Below are 25,637 nucleotides of genomic sequence, written 5' to 3' on the forward strand. Positions count from 1 at the left end.
TAGTTTGACCATTCATTTTCAGTTTTTTGACATTTCAGCTTCACTTTTCGTCCAGAATAGAGTGCTGTAGGGAAGCAAGTACTTTTTAGGCCAAAACCTGGGAATGAGTTGGAATTTTAGCACTTCCAATTCCATCGGCCTGAAGTCAAGTTTGTTTGTTTTTTTTCGGTTTTTGGTTAATGCCTAAAAAAAGTCTGTAGCTCACACAAGCTCAAGATATTATCATGTTTTATTCTACAAAATCAGTAATACCCCACTTGATTTTTATTTTATTTTTTTTTAGAAAAAGCTTTTCTTGAAAAAGGTGGCTGCTAATAAGTGCCTAAATGGGACTAGAGGTTATCGAGACATTAAACATCATCATGTAAACTCATATACTCACTAGTCCACTTTCACTGCCTTATGCTTATAATCATGCTCTTGGAAACCTTTCTAACTTAAAGTTTTAGAAAAAAAGTTTTTTTAAATAAAGAGTGAAAGTTATCTGAAGCTTAATGATGGTGACGTTAAAGTCATGTGACCGTGGTGTAGTTTAATTAATAGCCTACATTTAGCTTTTTACTTCTGCCATTTTTATTAAGGCTTCAGAATTCTTAAAGGGGTCATATGATGCGATTTCAAGTTTTCCTTTCTCTTTGGAGTGTTACAAGCTGATTGTGCATAGATAAGATCCCTAAAGTTGCAAAGACTAAAGTCTCAAAACCAAAGAGATATTCTTTATCAAAGTTAAGACTCTGCCACGCCCCCCTAAAACGGCTCATTCTAACACGCCCCCACATATCTACCCCACTATGTGGAAATATTTGCATAATCCCGCAAAATGTGCACGCAAAGAAAGAAGGCATGGTGTCAGTAACCGCAGTTAGTGTTGAAGCAGCATGTCAGGGAGACGCTGTGTGTTTCAGTGCGAAAGCAAAAGCACTTTATTTGGATCACTTACAACAGAACAGCAATGCATTTTATGGACGACCGTTTCGTGAACCTAGGAGAGGAGGTAATTCTGACTTTGCTATGACAATCTGGCGCTTCTGAATCAGCTACTGTTTTGTTATTAGTTTAAGTATTTGCTATTGACTGTTCAAATGCGGAGTGTTGCGCATCGTGTGTGTGTGTGTGTGTGAGAGAGAAAGAGACCTACAATAATGTACAGTATTTGAAAAATAATGTGTTTTTTGAACATTAAAGCATGTCAACATATTCTGTTACACCAAATACACAAAATAATAATCTTTAAAAAAGCATCATATGACCCCTTTAAATGATGCTTTTCCTGAAGATTGTGATTCACAAGCTTTTGTTGGTCACAGAGCTTATTTTCTGCAATAATCCAAAAGCTAATGGAAAAAAAAAAATCCTATTGGATTTTTGTCAAGAGAACCAGGGTGATGCAAACTTCTGTGTTGGCACACAAAAATGCTTGACTTCCATTATAAGTGCATTAATATACACACAACTTGTAGGGTTTCTTATAAATGATGTATCTTTGCACATCACCTTTTTTGTGCTAACGTATTGTCCAAAAGCATTGCATTACATTTTTTTGCCTCATTTGATAAGCCATTTCACTCGGATACATGTCATTATAGTGAAGAAGAGTCGTTCATAATTTCCGCATCATGTCAAATTGAAAAACTGAGGAAATGTCAGCTATTATACCTTTAATGGCAATGCTGTGAAATGAAGTATGGCCTGTCATAAAGTTTACCTCTAGCTTCATCTTTCAGCCTCTGCACTGAGACCAGCAGAGACTCCTTCTCGTCCAGTTCGCTCTCCAGGAAGGCGTTCCGCTCTATCGCCTGGTTTAGCCTCTGTTCAAAGTCCTCCAGAGATGTGATGGTGGCCCTGTACAATCCAGGTTGTCATTTTAAACATGCTGACCTAAATGTATCTTCAGCATGACACTTGCACCATGCTTGTTGGGCATTGGTAACATGTAGGCTAGTCTTGTCATAAAGTAGTCTAGCAATCCAGGAACTCAGAGCCAAGTTAGTTTAGAATGACAAAACGATCTTGTCATGTACCTCTTAGCTCTCTCCAGGTCGTCGTTGGCCTGCTCCAGCTCCCTGACATATTTGTGCAGCTGCTCCTTGATGCCGCGCGTTTGGACCAGGTCGTCCTCCAGCATGGAGATCTGCTTATAGCTCTGCACGTACTGCTGCTCCAGTTTCTCCTGCAGTCAGGGACACAGGAGAGACACAGTCTGAGTCACCATCAGAAACAACCTGAACTTTCTGCCAATGGCAGGTGAGAAAAAACTAAGGATTCCACACTCCTATTCAGAAAGGACTATTTTTCCTTCTGTGTTCCTGTACCAAACATATAAAAATTAAGAGTCAAAACCATAACAAGACCACATGTCCTACTGTAACGCCCACATCCAGACATCCCCAGCTTATAACTACAGAGAGCTCAATCCTATCCAAATTACAGACGTTCTGGATCAAGCTCAAACCTCTTTGACAACAGATTTATTTTTTCTCACAGTGGCTCAATAGCAACAAGTCTGTATCAGTTTCTTAAGGGGAAAAAAAGCTATTTTTTACTTGCATTTGACTCCATTTTTGGTTGAATTGCCCCTTTAATGAGCAACGGGAAAATGAGGATCACTGGTGCACATGGCAACCCTTCCGACTTCTGTAGGTAACCTACTTTTTCCACCTCATTTCTTTTATTCTAAATAAGCGCATTGTTTTGGGCCATGGCAAAATAATGGGTGTCCCATATTCTCCAAAACAAATGCAAGGTCAGTGGGCAAAGGCTACTAGTCTAGCGTTTCTGAGAATGCGATCACTTAATGAACATGCTTTCTGGGACAGCAACAAGATCAAATTTAATTTGTGTAAGGAGACCTTGCACAAAATACAAGCAAGCACTTTAAATCACAGCCTCTGTGCCGGGTCTACCTAAACCCAAGCCATTAAGAAGATATTTCTTTAAGGGTCTTCGAGGAACAACTGTGCTATATGTGAACTTTTCTGCTGAGCCATTAGCCTTCTATTTTCTTCCTCTTCATCCTGAAATCCAATTACAGCACACTTTGGATTAACAGAGACCCTCGACAGCTCTCACACTGGACAATGCTGCATCACAGAACAGCACAATGTTCTTGTCCAAGAAGCACAATTGGAAATTGGAGCATTGCTGATGCTTTACAGATAAATCAGCCGATTAAAGGTGTGTGGAGGTACCTCTGCCATTAAGTGATTTTGTACCCATAAAGAAGCCGAACTGTATACTTTTGTAGCATTTTATTTCCATGAAGTCCAGTTACTGCATACTCTTCATGCTCTCAAACACATCATCAGGTTATTAGTACCTAAAACATGACCTCTGTTATGACTGGCTAACCCTAAGTAAGTTATAATTCTCATGGTTTGTGACATCAAAGGGTGATTGCTACACAAACTGGCAGGTCGCATTTATACCCTAAAATAATGAAGAAGAAAAAAACATTATATTATATAATTTGTACATATAAAACAAAGCCTATTTTAGAACAATTAAGATTTTGACATTGTGACACTAATCTCATGACAATTAAGCATTTTTAAATATAACTGCAAAAACTAAATGAAGTATAACAAATACTACCATTATGCATAATTACATCACAGTTTAAATACATTCATTTGGGTGGTAAAATGAAATTTTATTAAAAATGTCACAATGCAAAAAACAAAAAAAAACACTAGCTTTCAGTTTAGGTCAGTAAGATCTCATATGCTTAACAAGGCTGCATTCATTTGATCAAAAACGCAGTAAAAAAAGTAATATTGTGAAATATTAGTATTTAAAATAACTATTTCTTATGTATATTTTAAAATATAATTTATTCCTGTGATGCAAAACTGAATTTTCAGCATCCTTACTCAAATCTTCAGTGTCACATGATCCTTCAGAAATCATTCTAATATGCTGATTTGCTTCTCATGAAACATTATTATCAATGCTGAAAACAGTTGTTCTGCTTAATATTTATGGGGAAACAGCAATACATTTTCATCAGGATTCTTTGATGTATTAAAAAAAAGAAAGTTCAAAAGAACAGTATTTATTTGAAATATAAATCTTTTGTAACATTGCAATTATATAATTTGTACATATAAAACAAAGCCTATTTTAGAACAATTAAGATTTTGACATTGTGACACTAATCTCATGACAATTAAGCATTTTTAAATATAACTGCAAAAACTAAATGAAGTATAACAAATACTACCATTATGCATAATTACATCACAGTTTAAATACATTCATTTGGGTGGTAAAATGAAATTTTATTAAAAATAATGTCACAATGCAAAAAACACTAGCTTTCAGTTTAGGTCAGTAAGATCTCATATGCTTAACAAGGCTGCATTCATTTGATCAAAAACGCAGTAAAAAAAGTAATATTGTGAAACATTAGTATTTAAAATAACTATTTCTTATGTATATTTTAAAATATAATTTATTTCTGTGATGCAAAACTGAATTTTCAGCATCCTTACTCAAATCTTCAGTGTCACATGATCCTTCAGAAATCATTCTAATATGCTGATTTGCTTCTCATGAAACATTATTATCAATGCTGAAAACAGTTGTTCTGCTTAATATTTATGGGGAAACAGCAATACATTTTCATCAGGATTCTTTGATGTATTAAAAAAAAGAAAGTTCAAAAGAACAGTATTTATTTGAAATATAAATCTTTTGTAACATTGCAAATGTCTTTCTGGTCACTTTTTAATCAATTTAACGCATCCTTGCTGAATAAAATTATTAATTAAATTTTTTTTTTTACACTTTTTAAAGGTTTTTATTTAAAATAAAAATGACTTTTAAGTTAATCATTTTTAAGAAAAATCTAATTTTGTATTTCTTTTTATATTGGAATAAAATATGACTTGGACATGCTTGACAGGCTTCATGAGATTCACTTTCCATAAATGTGAGCCTGGACCACAAAACCAGTCTTAAGTCGCTGGGGTATATTTGTAGCAATAGGTAATTTTTTTTTTACTTTTTAAAGGTTTTTATTTAAAATAAAAATGACTTTTAAGTTAATTATTTTTAAGAAAAATCTAATTTTGTATTTCTTTTTATATTGGAATAAAATATGACTTGGACATGCTTGACAGGCTTCATGAGATTCACTTTCCATAAATGTGAGCCTGGACCACAAAACCAGTCTTAAGTCGCTGGGGTATATTTGTAGCAATAGCCAAAAAAAACATTGTATGGGTCAAAATTATCGATTTTTCTTTTATGCCAAAAATCATTAGGATATTATGTAAAGATCATGTTCCATGAAGAATTTTTTTTTAAATTTCCTACCGTAAATATATCAAAACTTAATTTTTGTTTAATAATATGCATTGCCAAGAACTTAATTTGGACAAATTAAAGGTGCTTTTCTCAGTATTTTGATTTTTTTGCACCCTCAGATTTGATTAGTAATATTCATTGCTAAGAACTTAATTTGGACAAATTAAAGGTGCTTTTCTCAGTATTTTGATTTTTTTTCCACCCTCAGATTCCAGATTTTCAAATAGTTGTATCTCGGCCAAGCTCATTTATCCAGCTTTCAGATGATGTATAAATCTCAATTTTACCCTTATGACTGGTTTTGTGGTCCAGGGTCACAAATGGTCTGAGGACAGAGATTTTGTGTCATTTCAAAAGAGCAAAGAAATTTCAGTTCTTGTCCTACCTTGAGTGTGTCCACCTCGCTCTTCAGCCTCTGGTTCTCTGACTGCAGATCTCGGATGCGGTGTTCAGCCTGACCCAGCTGAGCCTCCAGCTCGGCCTCCAGCTCTCGACTGCCCTCCTGGAACTCCTGCAGCTCCTCCTGAGCGTCATGACAACTGCAGATACGCAAACATATCAAAAATCACACGTCACCAGCCATCTGGAGCAGCGGCGGCACATTCATCACATTAACTATGCAATGCAAATTGACACCCAGACTGCAACAAAAGAGCTGACATGATCTAAGCATTCAGGCCTTGACAGCTGGTGCTATAACAGATAATGAATTACAGTCACTCAGGGCTGTGGCTATTCACACTGGAGCCACTCTGGAGGTCCTAAGACCAATTTAACACAGGACACCCGTTACCTGACCATGTCCAACAATAACAACACAGCAGAAGTCAGCACTTCCTGAATATCAGGAACATCTCATGGGCAGAAATGATGCAGTTATGAAAAAGATCTACTTAACGCATCTGCACAGCCAAATGTGCACTTTGAGCCCTTAAAGGTCAGGGGTCAGAGGCAGACTTGAGATGAATAGTGAGGTCTGGCAGCAGGAAATGAGCTCAACAGACTGAATGCATGGTCTTGGTTGTTTTTAGACAGCGTTTCCGAAGCTCTTTTAGGCAGGACACTTCCCGTTAACCCTGGTCACTTCCCCCCAGCCTCATGCTGTCATGTGCAGAGGGAACCTTCCTTCCCTGAAATACCAGACATGTGCGGACCTGCCTTCTCAGCACAAACCATTAAAACACTCACTCGACAAGAGGAAGCTGCTCAAAAGCACATTTTCAGTCCTTTATGAGATTGGGATTATTATACAGTACCATTCAAAAGTTTGGGGTCAGTAAGATTTTTTGTTTTAAAGAAATTAATACTTTTAATCAGGAAGGACGCACTAAATCGATCAAAAGTGACAGTAAAGACATTTATAATGATACAAAGATGGCTACATTTCAAATAAATGCTGTTCAATGATGGTCTATTCATTGAAAGAGGCTCTATTCAACAAATCAGCATATTAGAAGCATATTAGATATTAGATTTCTGAAGGATCGTGTGACACTGAAGACTGGAGTAATGATGCTGAAAATTCAGCTTTGCATCACAGGAATAAATTAAAAATGTAAATATATTACAACAGAAAACAGTTATTTTAAATTGTAATAATATTTCACAACATTCCTGTTTTTTACTGTATTTTTGATCAAATAAATGCAGCCATAGTGAACATAAGAAACCTTTCCAAAACAAAATCTTAGCGACTCAATTTTTGAATGGCAAAGAATCTATGAATAAACCATGTCTTTACTCCTTACCTTTTCTAAAGTAAATGTGAGTGGTTGCTTACGTCTTTAAGACTTGATGTTCTGTCAAGTGAGTTAAAGGGGCTTTAAAATGCCCACTCATTTGTGTTGAGTATTTCCAGGAAAGCATGTTTTGCTCCTTCCTCAGCAGGAAATTCCTGGGATTTGAGATCTTCCTGTGCTCCACCAAGGCTCTGGGGCTGTAAAACCACAGCTCAGGAGGAGCATGTGCATGTGCTGAAACGGTGTAGGAGTTCAGAGCGGCACAGACAGAGACCACCAACAGACACACGGTCAGCATTAGCGCCAGCACCAACTGTGAGCTCTGTTTTAGATCAGAGATACTCTCGGGCCACTTTTGGTCAAGTCAAAAACACGGTCTAAGCTGAAGAACAGAGGAGGATACGCAGACAATTCATGTACTAGCGTTTTGGGCCTGAAACTACAAAATATATGGATTTCCTAACAATAACATTGGGAATGAGAAAGATCACATAATATTTCACCGATCACATAAACCAACTGAAACTTTAAAAAGAAATCACGCCGAACTAGAATGTAACCAGGAGCATATTATGATGTTTCAAGCATGGCATATTTTAATAAATGAGACTGTGAGACACCAAACATAACAGCTGGAGCCATGGAACATCTTCTCAGGTTAACAGAGGGTCTCTTTTGTCAAGGGCAGTGAAAGGCTCTCTCTGTGTTGTGGCATTTTCTCTGTTTTTCCATGGCAAAAAGTGCTGCAGTCATATTTACAGCCATTCACCACCCGCGGGGGCTTGTGATTGTAGGTATGAACACAGAAACAATCATTATTGTCTCAGCTAGCCAAAGTTGAACTAAAATATTGAGGACAAAGATTTTAAAAACCAATTAGCATTGTTTGGCTGAACATAAAAGGTTGACTCCCCATGGCTTTTATGTGAAGATAAACAGCACACTATTGTAAAAAGCTCAGCTGGTTGCTATATTTAGTAGTTAATGACTTCAGCCTACCTCTTCTTGTATTTCAGAGACAAGCACTTCCAGTAATCGATTTCCTCGTCTTTCGAGGAGAATTTCGGCATCATCTCTGTGTCCATGGTGGAGACCTGTGGAAGCAGATGGGAATTAGAGCAGTCCTGAGAGACACAGAGCTTGTTCATTTGCACCTACTACTACAGTTTTGTCCCGGAACAACCCCACAAACAGATCACAGGCTGAGGGTCCATGGTGCGTGTCCTCATTTGACACACGTCCAATAACACTTTGTTCACCTGGCTCTCTACCAAGCTCACATGACTGACTTGGTCCTTTACAAGCTCACAGTTTTACAAGTTGCAGCCTTTCAGTTTCGTCATTTGTATTGCGCTTTTCACAGTATGGTTTCAGAGCAGCTTTACAGAAAATCATGATGTTAATGTTTATAGTATCTTAAAGGAATAGTTCTCCCAAAAAGTAATATTCTGTCATCATTTACTCAGAGTCAGCCTCATGTAGTTCCAAACCTGTATGACTTTTTATTCATCTTCGAAACACAAATGAAGGTATTTTTAACAAACCCTGAGGGATTTCTGTCCGTCTACTGAAAGCCTGTTCCACCAAAACTCTAACATTTCAAATAGTTTATGAGGATATTGTAAAGTAATCCATGTGAACTGAGCGGTTTAATCTAAGTCTTCAGAAAAGACACAATCGCTTTACATGATGGACAGGTTTAATTTAAACCACGTCTCTTCAGAAGACTTGAATTAAACTGCTGGATTCATATTGATTACATTTGAATCTTAAAGTTTTTGTTGAGTGGACTTTTGTTGGTGTGACAGAAGTATCTCACGTTGCATGTCTTTTATGTTTGTGTTTTCAAGATGAATGAAAGTCTAATAGGTTTGGATATTGGATAATGTTAAAGAAACGGTTCACCCAAAAATGAAGATTTTGTTAATTTCCTCACCCTCACATCAATCATTTTATGGTCAAATCATGGATATCCAGTGTAAGATCTCCTTTTGTGTTCCACGGAAGAAAGAACATATTTGGAATAACTTGGAAGTAAGTAAAGGACAACAGTTTCAGTTTATAGAGATTACAAGCCTTTTAGAAATCAAATGTGAAGCCATTTATCACAGAAGGACAGAGCAGTTCTTCAATACATAAAAGCTTGCTCAGAATAAGATTAATGGCTACAGATATTGTCCTTTTAAAACCATTAAGCACACCTGGATGTTGAGTTATAGAGGCACAAACGTGTGACTGAAAATGACCTCTCATTAACATTCTTCATCCTTGCCATGTTTTGGGACATCATTTGTTTGACCAGCAGCACAGAAATCCAGTGTTTTTCTGAAAATTTCATCCAATTAATTCCTATCATAGCAGGTCTTCTCGTATGCAATCACTCATTAGATCTGACATGATGAAGAGCTCTAAGCCGAAATCATCCGTTTCATTCAGCTCAAGGCCTCTATCAGTGACCCAACTGGCAGCAGACAAACCTGATCTGCTTCAAAAACAATCAGAAATATTCCACACATCTCCGCAATACTCCAGATTCTTTTCCGGGTTCTCAGGAGTGTCACATGTTGTGACCCAGTGCTTCTAGATTCCTGCTCTAAATAACTATGAGGGATTTCCAAACCAAATGACCCATTTAAATAGAAAGAATAGAAAACTAAAACACCTGTCGCACCCTCATTATTGTCAGTTTGCTTGTCCATATTTATGTCAGGTCTGAAACTTTTGAATTAAGATTTCAGTGATCATACTTAATGTACAGGATAAATACTCTTAAGTAAATGTCACAATATTAAACTTTCTTTGCATTAGGTCAAGTCTGTATGTTTAAAATTCTATTGTTTAATTGAGAATAAGTGTAATACTTAAGTACAATGTCAAATAATTTAAAAGGTCAAAAGATAAATGAAATAGGCCTAAGTTTTGAGTGATGGAATAGTGGCGTCAGTTACTATTCTTTAAAGACCCAACAAATTGCGCCATTTATGGGCAGGCACAATATTAAAGAACAGATTAAGCAGACAATTAAAAATACTGATTTAAAAAATGAACGAAAATGACTATAGATCGCTCTCTAATTTAAAGAAACAACATATGCTAAAGAAACACACAAAATCACAGGTGTGCATAATAATAAAGCCATCAAAACACAAAAGCAGCAGTGGTTTTCTACTCTGGAGCAGAATGGGGCTCCAGTGGGATTTGCTCTCCTGAGGGCCGTCAAAACTTATGTCACTTCAATTGTGGTCATTTATAATGTCTTAAGCCACCATGCAGAGTACCTCGCCCCTCCCAAACTGACTCCTGACAGTGAGGCCATCTGTCCGGCCACAGAGCGCCTGTCCCACACCACAGGACAGTGGGATGGTTCCTGTCTAACGCAATGCTTTCCGCAACCTACACTCTTCGCCAGTAGCTACGCACAGTCAGAGGTTCAGAGGAAAGGCCAGATTTTTGTTTCCAAGGATGACATTATTTCCAAAATCACAATTTCAGCACACACCCTCCTGCTGAGTAATACACTATAAACATGTGACATACCCTCAAAGATTAGAGGACGAGATCTGTGCAACCATTAAGTTATCTGCCCTGCTTTCAAGTAGTATATTTACAGTCAGCTTCATACATGTAAGTGTCTAATGCAACATCGTAGTGTTTATTTATAATATATTTAGGTGTGACAAGACAGAAATGGCATCAGATGACAAATGTCACAAAATGTAAACCGAATACAAACAACTGTTTTCATACATTAAAAGGTACAACTTATCTCTGTATAAATGTACAAGACATACATGTACTATTTATCATTAATGTTATAGCGCAAGATAACTGACAACAGATGAAAGAACCTAATCACATCACGTAAACAGAAAAAATAGCGTTCGCGTAATTAAAATAAATACCTACTTAGAGATGTACATGACGTAAGACCAATGACGTCAGATGACCAAACCAGAAGACGACTAGCGGTCATCGTTCAACTCAAAAACAATCACGAGGATGAGATGTAATACTTAACATTAGCAAAACAAGCACAGTTCACTGAAGGCGAGAATCTTGACTCGCTGAGAAGCGAATAAAAGCGGACGTGAATCTTCCAGGTTGACGTTTCTCCCGGCAGGCCAGCGGATGTGACCAACATTTATAAATGAAAGTCAATATCGAGTCTGTATCATTTAAATAATTGCCTTCAAAGCTCATTCAACGGCGGTTTAAATTCCCAGCGATATACTTCGGTCAAGCAAAGGCGTTTTGGCTGTAACGTTACGCCAGAAGAAACCGGCACATGAAAAATCAGGTTTCGGAAACTGTTGGTCTTCACTGGCCAGAGAATGACAGCTTAAGATAACAGTCTGGTTAAATGATAAAGCCTCGCATTTCTCATCGAGTACGGCGTGTATAATTATCACTGATTAAATCATAAATGTCTACCTTATCATGTCCTACTCCTGAAGTCGGCGAACAGGCTCGATGTCTCCTCTGCGCTCGAGCGTCGGCTGATAGAAATGCCAACGCGACTCCACTGATTTCCCTCTTCAGCTTCCGGTAAGATGACGACACCGCGTCATTGCGTCATTGCGTCATTTTAACTTCAGTGAAACGCACGCGAAGCACATTCTTATTTATGACGCATAGAGTCTGAAACTAAATATATATATATATATATATATATATATAATTTTGAAATATACATATTATGTTTAGTTAAAAAAAATAACTTTTTTTTCATTTTTCTCCATTAAATTTAGTTTATTCAAATTTCTTTGTGTGACTATTTATTGTTATTGTTACCACTTATTGTTTTCGGTTTTATTTTTTGTGCATTTAAGAATCTTTTTCATTTCTCTCTCTCTTATTATTATCATATTATTGAAAATATTTCATAAAATAAATTAATAAATATTTTTTATTTTTCTCAATAAATAGTTCCTTCTACTACTACTACTAATTATTATTATTAATATTATTATCGAAAATATTTAATAAAATAATGAAAGTAGCCTATGTTTATTTTTATGTTATTTTTTTCTCTATAAACACATTTTCTCTTTTTGTTTATTTTTCTCTATAAATATTGCCATGTAATGTCCATATAATAACATATAATGATAATAATGCATTAATATTATTGTTGTAATAATAATTAAATAATAAATAACTAGAATTTATTATTATTATGAACCCCTTAACTGTCACTCACATTTTTGAACATAGTCGTGAAAGTGCACGATCTAAACTAAATAATTCATGAACTAAAACATTTTGTAACATGATTTTGATGTACCATTTTCATGGTAATGCAATGTCTGATTTTAAAATGGTTTTCAAAGGATGGATTTTGAGATTTTAAGTTTTCAATTGATATATAATTTCTGATGATTGCTTAAGTGTGATAGAGAAACCGGCAACGAAGAAGGCTTTTTGTGACAAAGGTCAGAACTCCTGTTATGATGCAGATTTTTGAGGTGCACTCTTGTCATAAATTAATCTATTACTTTTCCTACATAATTTTTTAACAAAAAATGGTAAAATATCTATTTAGGAGTCTTAGACCTTTCCAACGATATTTGTCATGATTAGATTAGGATTTTATTGTAATATAGTGAATTTAGGCGTTCCACTGAGGGGACGGGTGACAGTTAATTAAATTCTATAAATTATAGAATGTAGTAGCTGTTATAGCAGGCTATGTGTAAATGTTATGTATATGTTAGGGAAAAAACATATACACACACACACACCAAACAAACGACACTAATAATACTTGAAAACTGCACAACTGCACTGTTTACATTGAACTGGTTCTAGTTTCATCTTCTTTTAACAACAGATCTAGTTTTTCAACATTTCTGGCGTGACAGCGGCTGTGTCGTCACGGCGCGAGCATGTTATCTTACGGGAGTATCAGTTACCTGCGCCAGTGTGCGTCTGCTCGCAGTCCAGCATCTCAGAGCCAGTCGAGGGGATCCAGGTGGAGTTATTTAAAACCGGAGAGACATGGATGAGGAGGCTCAGGACAGCGAGTGTCCGGTGTGTTACGAGAGTCTTTCGGACAGCGCCAGGGCGCTCAGCTGCGGGCATCACTTCTGCCATGACTGCTTAGTACTAACTCTGGTGAACACCAGCCTGAACGGATCCATTAAACGGGATAATATCATCTGCCCCGTCTGCAGACACCTGACATTCATCACAAAGCTCCACGGATTCACAGTTTCAACGGCTGAAGCCAAAAGGATTGGAAAGACATTGGAGCTACCATCTATACGCACTCCTGTATTCCCTGTTGGGTCTCATATTGGAGGTCTTGGCTGTATCTGCAGGTGTCTAAAGAGAATTTCATGTAGACTATGTAGACGAAGACTCGTCTGTCCTAAAGACGCTTCAGAAGTGTTCATCATAAGTGAGTTGGGTCGACCCATGACAGAGGGTGATGTTATTGACATTGGGACAACTTCAGGCATGCAACAGGACTACAGCAGCAATGGACAGAGGCTCTGCACCATCTCCTGCTGCCTTCTGATCCTAATGATCACTTTCACCTTACTGGCTCTGGTGGCTGCCACACTTCCATGGGTTTTGTTGGCATAAAGTGTCCAGAACTGCTACTATGTGGTACCTCATGTAAGATCAGTCGCATTAAGAGTATTATATATCATTATTAATCCATACTTTCGCATGTGTCTCACTGAAAACGAGATGTGTTGACTGGTTTCACAAGTCACAATGAATGTTTTGTGAAGATCTGACTGTTATTGTGAGATCTTTTCCAAGGCTTGTTCTGGCATGTCTTGTGAATGTCTTGGGAGGATAGGAGGCATATGGAGGGGGTTAACTTACAAAACACTCAAATATATAGTGTTACTTTACAAATAAACACGTGCTTTATTCTAGATCTGAATGCAAAAAGCTGTTAGGAAAATAGAGTTGATCTTGAGCCTGACACGCTTCCCTCATCGAGTTACTGTGAGGAGACTGGGTCATTTAAACGTGAAGAAGAAAAGATGAGCCGGTCATCTGGTTGTCACTTGATCTTGGAGAAACACGGTGGGATTCAATTACAACTACCATGGACACAAGTTTGAGAAAGGAGGACGGGGAATGGTGTGATGAGGCTTTACTTTGAGCTTTGCCTGGAAGGAATGAAACACACCCTCGCTTGTCCAGAAATTCTTGTCACACGGGGCAAGCGAACTTCTTCAGCTAATTCCAGCCCTGAAATGACTAATACCTCACATTCCGCGCAAGTTAACAGTCATTACTTGATGGGAGAGTGTTTCTGTGACGTACCTGTACAGCAATGCTATCTCAATGCATTTCAGTTTGTACTATAGTTCACCCCATTGTGTCTTCTCACAGAGAACAGTTATATTGCTTAGAGGTTGCTCTTTCATAGCTCAAGTGATGTTAATGGATTTCTCAGTTTGAAGTATCAATTTCTTTCGGTGAAATGCACGCCAATGAGATGTACTGTAAAGGTGCAGTCACATTTACCTCTGTTGTGACTTTTCAAAGTCGAAAATCCAGTCATTTCAATGGACCCTTTTCACGGGCTGATGAAAAGACCTATATTTTCTCTATATTTTTCCTCTTTTGGAACGACATAGAAATGCTATCATGGATTTTTGATGTTGGGGCAAGGAAAAGCAAAAAAATATACTGTTGTAGTTCACCACTTCCCCTTCTGAGAACCTGAGAAATGTGAAAAGGGTCCATAGGAATCCACATGATTGGGAATTTTGTGTGTTTCCCTATGCAAGTTTTGCAACGGTTTGAAGTGGATCATGCTGATTCGCAGCACTGACCAACAGAAAGCTCCTTGGTTTAAAAGTGACTTCTGCCAGTCATTTCAATGGACCCTTTTCACGGGCTGATGAAAAGACCCAATCTCTATATTTTTCCTCTTTTGGAACGACATAGAAATGCTATCATGGATTTTTGATGTTGGGGCAAATGGAAAAGCAAAAAAATATACTGTTGTAGTTCACCACTTCCTCTTCTGAGAACCTGAGAAATGTGAAAAGGGTCCATAGGAATCCACATGATTGGGAATTTTGTGTGTTTCCCTATGCAAGTTTTGCAACGGTTTGAAGTGGATCATGCTGATTCGCAGCACTGACCAACAGAAAGCTCCTTGGTTTAAAAGTGACTTCTGTGTGAGCTTTTTGCCTGCAAAATTTCACCAGAATGACACTAATGTGACCGCACCTTGAGTATAGAGCTATAAAATGAATATGAGTTACATAGCCCAGATCATTTGGTTTCGGAAGTATTCGATGAAATAAAAAATGATAAAAGTTCATGATAAAATATCTGACTTTTACATATACAGTCTTTTGCTGACATACATTATAAAGCTATAAAATTAATATGGATTATCGGCCTATAGTCAACATAATTTGTAAGAACAAGAGATGTTTGAGTTTATATAGAGATAATCACCAGACTTCAGTTTTTTAAACATCTAGCTTTTTGCCTTTTTTCTAAAAATATATGATGATCAATATCCTGTCTTCCCTTACATGATTTCAGGATGTAGACATTGTTATTGCAGCAGTTCGAGGTGAACAACACAAAAGAAAACAAAAGCACTTAGCCCAGAAGTATTACAAATGTAGAGTTTAATATATATCTATGTATTTCTGACATTCTGATAAGGACTGCGGCAGGCTTCACCGTACAGACTGTGTTCTTTCACTGATATGCTAAGCTGAGGAGGGTGATTTACAGGCAGATTTGTACATTAGTTCGGTAAGCGGGGGTGAAGAGGGCTGTACATTGTTGGACAATGTGCACTGATCAACTTAATCACCTTTGAATCACCTGTTCACACATCCCTGGTTCATAGTTGACTCCGTTATCTGGTAATGTTTTAACGAACACACACGTGATTATCTAAAGGGAATAATTAAATGCATGCTCTGTCAACTTGCTGGCTTTCACAGGATGATGTAAATGAAGACCTAAATGACCAAAACAGATGATTGAAGTGTATTGAGAAAAAGATGAGAAATCCTCAGTCCAGTTTGTCACTGCTATAACTGTTTAAACACAGATTTGTGGCTTCTTTGTATCATCAGTTCTTTTTGAACATATAATTTCATGTTGAAAATGTCAAATAAATTAAGAAATAAATGTATCAGTACAAATTATATCTTTGTAATAGGTGCATTAGATGACTGTTTTACTTTACAAATCCTATTTTGAAAAGAGCATTTGTACTCTACTATAATTGTACTATGACTTTCTTGATTCAAGCAAGTAATAAGAGAAATTTTGAAATCATATCTGTTTGACTCATTAGTAGGCCTGCATGGAGTCTTTTAAGTTAAGTCTTGGAGTTAAGCCTTTAAATGTTGGCTTAACATAAATTTTGAGTTGTATGATAATGCTTACACAGTGTTCAATAATAATTTAACACAATTCCCATTTAAATTCTGTACTGATTTCCCACAATCAGTACATAAAATGCAATGAAAAGCATCACAACAACAGGTCCAAGTCAGGGCATCTCACTCCAAAATCGAAAGAAAAAAAAATATAAAATTAAAATTTTTATGACTATCAAGATATATATATATATATATATATATATATATTTTTTTGCATTTTGGCATTACATTAAAAATTAATGTTATATTAAAAAAAATAAATAAATCAGCATCAGTGAAGTACTACACATACTAGTACAAGCACGTCTTAAATATATTATTTTTCACATTACATAATTTTTTTATTGTTTTAATGACATTTGGGAATGATATTGTGCTTAATCATCATGAAAATCATTTGATTTAATAATTTAAAATAATACAAGCTTCTTGATCTTTAAGTAAAGTATAAATTCTTAATTGTTTCTTCTGATTTTGGGGTGACACATGACCTGTGCAGATTCTGTGTGGGTCAAATCATCAGTTAAAATTACGTCTGTACAATTCATCAGGTTTAAATAAAATTCCATCATGGCTATTACATCCATTCAGTTTTGAACAATTTCTTGAACATTTAAATTACTGGATATAAATGCTAAACACCGTCACCTGTAAATAATGACATGAATCTGATAACCTTCATTTATACAAATCACATTAAGATAACATATACCTGTGCCTTTTCACCTTAGAAAAGTGTGATAACAGATGCAGTATTGAACCGGAATGAGAATGCATGTACATACTGTACAAAACCCTCCCACGTCTTCATTAACAATAACATAAGCATTCATTATGAGCGCTAACAGAGAGAGATGAGCAAAAGTGTCACGCTTATAAAGAAAATAAACCATGCGTCTATTGCAGCTGCTATAAGGTATCGAGGCCTTTACTCTAGTGCACTTCAAAGTAAAGGCGAAATCACATTCAGTCAGCACACTCGAACAGACACAACTGCCTCCTCACAGAACACCGCGGGAAACGGCACAGACAGAACCTCACTCACGTACGCACGAAACTCGCCGTTAGCGTCAGGTTATAAATACTGAATGTGAGGGCACTTGCAATTATCATTGTGTAATCACTACAACTATAACTCAGTCACCAATAATCATTAGACTATATTTCATCAAGAACACACACTGAGGCATATCACAGATTTCAGCAAAAAAAAAAAGTCCTTTTGTCCCTGACATACACTAATGCTTATTCAAAGAGAGAAAATCAAGCCATGGCTATCCACCGTTGGAAGTAGAGTCCTTCGTATGAGAATGGAGGCGGTTCGTTGTGCCCATTCCTTCCACGGGACAGAAGTGAGCTAATGTTTATTTGACCTTAATAAAGTCCTGCGCTTTTTGTACAAGTTCAGAAAAGAGAAATTGCAGCATCCAGTAGTCTCGTAGTGTTGTCTACCCATGAAACAAGTGGCCAGACGTGTGCCATCTCAGTGTGGCATCAGATAATGTGTCTGGGGAAAAGCAATGAGACTTTTTAAAGGATCTTTAGGGCCTGATATCTTTGAGACGACATTTCGAAAGGATCCCTGCCAAGTTATAAAATCTGTATTTTTTTTCATTGATTTCATATTCTATACAGTGGCCCTAAAAAGTATGTGGACACATGTTGATAGTTCATGTGACGAATGACATCAGTGAGGAAATAACCTCATACATCCACTAAAAATCACTGCCACAGCAGTTGACTAAAAGTAATTGAAAGGTAGGTTCGTTAGTTCTGAGAGAAGATCTAATATCGTTATTTTGCAGATTCCACACATCACAACTTTTTGGGGCCATTGTATTTTCATTTATATATAATCTACCAGTTTCTATACAATACCACGACTGAACCGATGTTGTACAATTAGTGTAATCTGTCGACGACTTCATATATTTTCTAATAATAATAAGTAGCTATACAGTTTGTGTTGTTGATTTATGCTGTTGATTAAGGCTGTTATTGATGAGGTCGGTTTAGGGATAAAATCTCTCTTGGGAATAACTCTACTTAAACTTCTGCCAGGTCTGCATTCATATTTATACATCTAGTTCATGGCTTACAAAAGTGCAAAAAACTCGCTTGCTATGTGAACCTGACAAAATAATACTTAGAACATTATTCCTATACAAGATAAATATGGCATGTCACATTTATGAATATATAATTCATATTTGCCTTTACATTTGTCCTCTCGTTGACACTTATCTACACATCTTTATATACAGTATTGGTATATACAGAAGGGATAGTGTGGCACTGCGTTCGAAGCACTTTGGAGGGCATATGAGTGCGGAAAGACAACAGAAAATGCAAGGCAGTGCATCAGAACAGAACCAGTGGTTGATCTCAGTAGTGGCTGCCAAAAGTAATTTATGATGCATTTGCAGAAAAGTGTTTGCAGTGACCTCGATTTCCAGGGTTCCCACACCTTCTGACCAGTGAATTTCCATTAACGGTTTTCCAGGATAAGGATTTTGAAATATCATTTAATAGAGATCGCAAATTCTCACGAAGAAGAAACACTTCAGAACTGAAAAAATATACAGACTATAGAAAATTCCGTGATTTGTTATAGAGGGATTTAAACATTTTCCATGACGCTATTAAAATTCCCTGATATTTTCCATGACTGTGAGAACCCTGGATTTCCTACCTTGCTTTCATGTACTGTATTATATAGTACTGGCTCTTTAAGAAAATACACTTTAGTACAGCAGTTGTCACTGTGTTTCTATTACTGTATTATGTGTGATGAATGCACATATCAATCAAAACTCTCTTAACTATCTGCTAAGCCCCGCCCCCTCAGTTTCTGTTGCTCACTAAGACAAACTCAACTGTATCCCCCTCAGGAATGAATTGGACATTTCAGTTTACTGTTCTACATGTTCAGGACACATTATTCAATTCACCACATGCACTTCCCAACTTTGGAAAAGGAAAGGAAAAAAGGAAAGGACGTGATGTGTGGACACGTATGGTGACCCATACTTGGAATTTGTGCTCTGCATTTCACCCATCCACGTTCACACACACAGCAGTGAGAACTGAACAAACACACACACACTGTGAACACACACCCGGAGCAGTGGGCAGCCATATTGCTGCGGCGCCCGGGGAGCAGTTGGGGGTTCGGTGCCTTGCTCAAGGGTCTCAACTCAGTCGTGTTATTGAGGATGGAGAGAGTGCTGGTCATTCACTCCCCCCACCGACAATCCCTGCCGGACCTGAGACTCTAACCCGCGACCTTTGGGTTACAAGTCAGACTCTCTAACCATTAGGCCACATTTACAGTACATTTTATTAGTTCTTGCTCTCCCTGGGACTCAAACCCATGACCTTTGCATTGCTAGCGCTGTGCTCTACTTTAATGTATTCTCAGAAAGATTTAAATGTAATTTTGCGAAATTATTTAAAAACACTAGAAATTCACATTAGAAATAAGCACTTGTCTGATAATATAATGGGCGGCAACAGGCCGGATTGGTCAGTAGCACTTTAAAGGCGGGACTTAGCGAAAGGTCAACTGGATTGGATTGCTAAAGCAGTGATTAGTGTAGGCTAGAGAGATTGAGAAAGAAAGAAAGAAAGAAAGAAAGAAGACCTCAGCATTGCAAAATTAGTCATGCTATATGCCACCAAGTCATCTATAAAGAGCATGGCATGGACCCTGTAACAAACAAAGACGGCCTACTCTCATACCATGAGGGTGCGTCTCAGTTCAAAGCCTCCAGCAAGACAAAGTGTATGAGGTTCCTTTAGAGTCAGCAGACTGCTCCCTATGTGCATTGTATTGTAATTGCAGCTCTAATAAGGCAGAAATAAAAACATCCCAATCAAACAAAACCAACAACATGACAACAAAAAGAAACAGACAGAATAGTTCAGAGAGAAACAGGAATCGTAACACAAAACTCCAGGTTCCTCCGGTGCCAATTTGAACAAAATCCAATTATTTATTTTTTTTGTGGCACCTGTTGTGTGGTTGGCGTCTTATCGAGTCTCTCATATAGTATCCGTGACTCTGGGTTTGGTCAAGGTGGGGTTCCAGTTGGGCCTCAGCAGGAGTGGATGGGTTCTATGTGAAGCTGGCATGCTGCTGGGTGGGCTCAGGGGTCATAGCGTGGTGCTTTGGCCCTCCTCCTCGGACACGGACTCCCCCTCTGGAGAGCTGACCACAGCAAAGGAGCTACGGCATGGGACCACCCTGAACTCGTCCAACAGGCTGTCCAGATTGACGTTGATGGAGGGAATTTCCAAACTGAAGAAATCTGCTACAGGATCATGGGAAATGAGAGCGATGGCCACGAAAGTGAAGCGACAAGACAAGTTTACAGTACAGAGAGAAATGATGGAAATGGCGATGATGAGGATGTTGAAAACGACACAAGGAGAGAGAAAGCAAAAAGCAATTTCAGTTCCCAGACCACTGTTAGAGGCGAAGTCAGCGAAGGGTGTTGAATGTGTGTTGCAGCAGGAGAGGGGCACATCAGACTGTTTCCTGGCATTCTGCAGAGGGATTCTGTTACACTGAGCTATTGGGGAGGAAATGAAGCCTGTCCTGCAAAATCTCTGCTATGCTCATATAAAATATAAAGTTCTACATAAAGCTTTTTGCAGTTTTTCAGAAAGTAACAACAATAGAATCAACAGTTCACCACAATCAGCACTGGGGAATGTTACTTCAAAAAGTAATGCGTTACATGTACCATGCTCCTAAAAAAGTAGCTAATTCGATTACATTGCTACCTTTTATGGAAAGTAACGTGATACTATTGTATGGCGTCAAGTAGCCAAGGCTCTCGGCCTTCTAGAATGGTGGTTTCCTGCTTGGCTTGTAGATATTTTTAGGTAATTTTGCTGTGAAAAAGTATTTGTTCCCGACATTATTTGCCCGCAGCAACAAATATAACATAACCGCATTAATGGATGTTTAAATGTCACACAAAGACTGCATACGTTTTTTTACACAGGAATTACAATTGCTGGAAACAATGCATTACATGTATCTCTTTGTAACATGCTTGTTACAGATTTTAAGGTAGCTTTATTATGCAGTTTATCCATAACAGAATTTAGAGCCTTCATTTAACAGTGTAAAGACACTTAACCTTTAATAATCTGAGATGTTTCCAATTTTCCAATCAGAAAATTAACAGAAAAGTAACATTACTTATTATTTATGTGCCGTTACCATTACGTGTTACATATGCGCTGTTACCTATCACAGCGTAAATGTAAAAAGTAACACATTACCCAGACCAAAAACCAATAAATGTGACAAATCCTCATAACCAGTTTTAACCTATTGTGAAATATTTATTGAGGAAAATCTTTCGCCCTCATGTGCAATTCCCGATCACGTGGATTCATACTGAAATTTCTGGATTTCGCCTGTGAAAAACGCCTGCCAAACAACACTAAACCTGTTATGTGTTACATGTTTGAAAAAGTACCGCAGAGTAAATGTAAAAAGTAACACATTACTTTACTTGATACTCAACAAGAAATACTTGGCACATAACATTACGTTACTTGTAACGCATGTTACTTGTAACATGTTACCCCCAACACTGACCACAATGAACAAAATACTCCACACATAGACAACAAGATGGGTGCAAATTGAAGATGTGGTAACATTAAGAACCTTGTCAGTGGACTATGTGGACTGTGATTTGTGATTTGTGGACTGTATCTGATTGTGATGACCTCCCCTGTGTAAGAATGAGATGGACGCGGATGGACGACTGTGGGGGGCGGAGAGTTGTACTGTCGTCCTGAGATGGACTCGACTGAAAGAGAGTTTGGTTGGGGTTTACCTGGGCCCACCTATGTGGTGGTGGGGATATTGGGAGGGGGAATTGATCACGATGTGAGGTCAGGGCCGGAGGCATTGAGATGAACTTCGTAAGCGATGACGTTGGCAAATGTGTGATGTTGCTCGGAAAAGAAAGGCCATAAGCCATGCATAGACCAGTCTCACACCATGCACAGACTACACTGACAGAATGAAGAAGCCAAGGACAGCCCCGCGACTGGGAGAGAATGACAGAGCCGGAGAAGGAAGTGTTACGGTATGAGAGAGAGCATGGCTGCGGTAGAGGCCCCAGATTCAGCCACAGCACCAGGCCAGACGGTGTGAGATGAGGCTATGGCACGGTCACAGCAGGTTCTGGCTTACCCTAAATGTCCCCCTCACACTCAGCCCACACTCAGTCCCTGGCCTCACACAGCTGCAAGGTGCACAATGATGACAGGGGATAAAAGAGTCATACATCAATCAGTGCTCAGGAGAATGACTGACAGACACGCCTCACATGAGAGAACATACAATCAGTGCCATACAGTGGGCCACTAGAATGATACAAAGACCACAGAACCTTACTTTAGAGAAACATTCTCACACTGAAGCTGAGAAGATAATAAGGCCTTATACTGAACTTTAAAGATGAAGTGTGTAATTATTTGCATGTTAAAATGCTTCATTCTAGGTCAGTCTCATGTTGCCAGACCTTTGACTTGTGGCATAAAGTCTGGTCAACATAGCAGTTTGTAACATGACCAACCGAAGTTTATTTTGTTTATATTTTGTCGTCTGGGGCAACTTTATGAGAAAACTTGAAGAAAAATGGTAAATGTGACTGCACCTTCAATCCTGAAAGTTGAATGTGAAGTTAGCAAATCAAATTGGATTTGATGATTTTCAGCAAGTGCTTGCTAGTTTTTTCAGTAACAAATTTGAATCCCTTACGAAATCTGTGTGGGAAAAGCTTTCACCCTCATGTGTGATTCCTGATGGCATGGATTCCTATAGAAACGACTGGATTTCTCCCAGCCAAAGTACACCTAAACACGTCCACACTTGTACTCCTGAAAGTTGAAAGCAAAGCTACCCAACAATTTGAAGTTTTTTCTGCGTGACCTGCGAAATCTATGTCTGGATATCTCTCGCCTGGATTCCTATTGAAACGACTGGATTTTGCCCAGTGACATTTCGCTGAACAATGGTAAATGCAGACCTGCCAACCTGTACGCATTTTGCGTAGCGGGTACGCATTTTGACCTCAAAGTACGCTGGTATGATTTGTCACTCTAAACTATGCAAAAACCTGATGACGCCTCTGTCTACGCGCAATACTCAAGCACCTGCAAAAGAAGCGTTCGACCAATCATAGCATATTTGCAACGCTTCCGGGCAGCTCATCCAAGACCAAGTCCTATCTAAATGAATGGGGGAATCCTGAAATTTCAAAAACTGCCCTATGAACTCAGAAATAAATGACATATTTCAAATCAGCAACAAAATTTGAACTTAACTGCCCCATGAATGTTGTTTCTTATGCTCAAATAGCATTAAAAAAGCTTATTTTCAGGCTAGACCAGCCAACGCGCTTATGACTGTGCATGTGCATTGACTGGTCTAGCCGCAGGTTTCTATGGAAACCGGAGCTTCTAATGGCTGCTGCAGTGACGCAATGACTCTTTCATTTAGAAGGCGGGAAATATTCCGCCATATTGCGTGTTGCAGTTTCTCCCATTCATAAGTATAGGAGTGAACCATCTTTGTATTTCTATAGTCTTTGAAAGCACTGAGTTTAGGGCAGTCGGTTCGTAGTTATGCTTCAGCTGTGCGATACCCTCACGAGGGGCGAATTCTAACATGAATTCTGGAGCGCCATGAGTTCTATTCTGTGATGCATGTGTGGATTTTCTGCGCGAGGGCTCCCTCTGGCTTCCAGTATAAATTAAACAGACATTACATGTGTTTATAGCACTAAAAATGGCCAATCCATAAAAATAATACTAATAATACTCTTAAAATAAATTTGAAGTAGACATATGGTAATCCATGTTTTTCCACAGTGTACAGAAGTGTACTGGAGATTTAATTAAAGTGCACTGGAGTTTTCTTTTTAAAGAGCATTTTAAATCACAAATCTAAAATAAAAAAAATACTCTGATGTGCCAAGCTGAAAACCGTGGTTAAAAAAACCGAGGTATGTATTGAACCGTGGGCTAACTGTATTGTTGCATCCCTACTTTTTACTCTGAAATACTGTATAACAGGAATAGCACAAATATGTGTGTGTCTGAGTACAGACCTTCTAACCTTTGGGAAATATTTCATATTAAATCTTGAATTTTGCACACTGTGCAATTACAATTTTGACATTAGCCATCAAGGAGCTTCAGGTAATATTGTAGCTATCTAAGAATATGACACCCCTGACCCCCATGTCCCGTCCCATCACACTGATTGTAGACATTTACAAAACATTTTTCCAAGGTTAGCAGGTCTGTAAATGTGACTGCAACTGCACCCCTAAAAGTTGAAAGTAAAGCTAATCAATCAAATTGGAGTTGATGATTTTCATCAAGTTCTCGGCTCTTTATGAAATCTGAATCCTTATAAAAAGACTGGATTTCGCCTGTGAAAATTCACTGAACCACGATAAATATGATCGCACCTTCAGTCCCTGAAAGTTCAATGTAAAGCTGACCAATCTAACAGTCAACGATTTTCAGCGAGTGCTTGCCAATTTTTACCCTTTTTTTTACAACCTAAAGAGTGTAAACTCAGTGGCACTTTTAAAACACTGCTTGCTTCGTTTGAGCGGTCCAACACGTCCAACAACTTCTGGCTCAAGTAATGGCATGAAACTGGTGCAAGACTACCTGTTTGTGATGGAGCAGAAGAGTCGGTGGAAACTCTGTATGGAAAGTCATTATTTTTACAATTCAATTGGTCGTGCAAAAATTACACACTTCACTTTGTAGTAAGATATATACAGTATGTCCCTGTGCTTAAAGTGAATTCCCTTTGTTTCCATTTGTTCTTAAAATCTTAGAGCTAAAATATAATCCTGGGGATTCAAAAATAATCATAGTATACATCTCAAAGGCAACTGAATCTATGGGCACTCCATATTTAAGACAAACAAATGTCTTCACATTTCATATGGGGATCTGGCTCCTTAATGTCCACCGCCTGCGTAGGACGGAGAGACAGACAGTTTGAGAGAGGGACGCTGGACTCCCACTTGTGATGTTGCCACTGTGGCATGTTTACCTGTGGACATGCTCTCCCCGGGGGACAATCCGTCAAGTAGACCCTGCTCCAGGGGCTGGGGGGCCAAAGGGGGGACGGTGGGTGGCTGGG

The 25,637-nt window shown here is 38.1% G+C and overlaps 2 protein-coding genes across 3 annotated transcripts in view; one reads left to right on the forward strand and one right to left on the reverse strand.

Annotated features, from left to right (window-relative positions):
* ndel1b (nudE neurodevelopment protein 1-like 1b) overlaps nucleotides 1–11,588 on the reverse strand; it is a 15,516-nt gene extending 3,928 nt beyond the window's left edge. Inside the window, exons 1-5 of one of the 2 annotated variants that reach the window (XM_016558795.1) lie at nucleotides 11,478–11,588; nucleotides 8,046–8,140; nucleotides 5,693–5,846; nucleotides 2,022–2,170; nucleotides 1,706–1,842 (exon numbers count right to left, since the gene is read on the reverse strand). In XM_016558795.1, coding sequence (XP_016414281.1) covers nucleotides 1,706–1,842; nucleotides 2,022–2,170; nucleotides 5,693–5,846; nucleotides 8,046–8,131 — 526 coding nt within the window. In that variant the 5' untranslated portion in view covers nucleotides 8,132–8,140; nucleotides 11,478–11,588. Of the gene's footprint in view, nucleotides 1–1,705; nucleotides 1,843–2,021; nucleotides 2,171–5,692; nucleotides 5,847–8,045; nucleotides 8,141–11,477 lie in introns of those variants that run through there. The other variant, XM_016558796.1, reaches the window with a different exon arrangement.
* Nucleotides 11,589–12,998: 1,410 nt separating this feature from the next.
* Nucleotides 12,999–13,634, forward strand: LOC107744987 (RING finger protein 222). The gene has a single exon (XM_016558824.1). The coding sequence runs from the start codon at nucleotides 13,044–13,046 to the stop codon at nucleotides 13,632–13,634; it is 591 nt and encodes a 196-aa protein (XP_016414310.1). The 5' UTR covers nucleotides 12,999–13,043.
* The last annotated feature ends 12,003 nt before the right edge of the window (nucleotides 13,635–25,637 follow it).

This window comes from Sinocyclocheilus rhinocerous, unplaced genomic scaffold (genome assembly GCF_001515625.1).
Source record: "Sinocyclocheilus rhinocerous isolate Xijiao unplaced genomic scaffold, SAMN03320098_v1.1 scaffold1219, whole genome shotgun sequence".
Lineage (NCBI taxonomy): Eukaryota > Metazoa > Chordata > Actinopteri > Cypriniformes > Cyprinidae > Sinocyclocheilus > Sinocyclocheilus rhinocerous.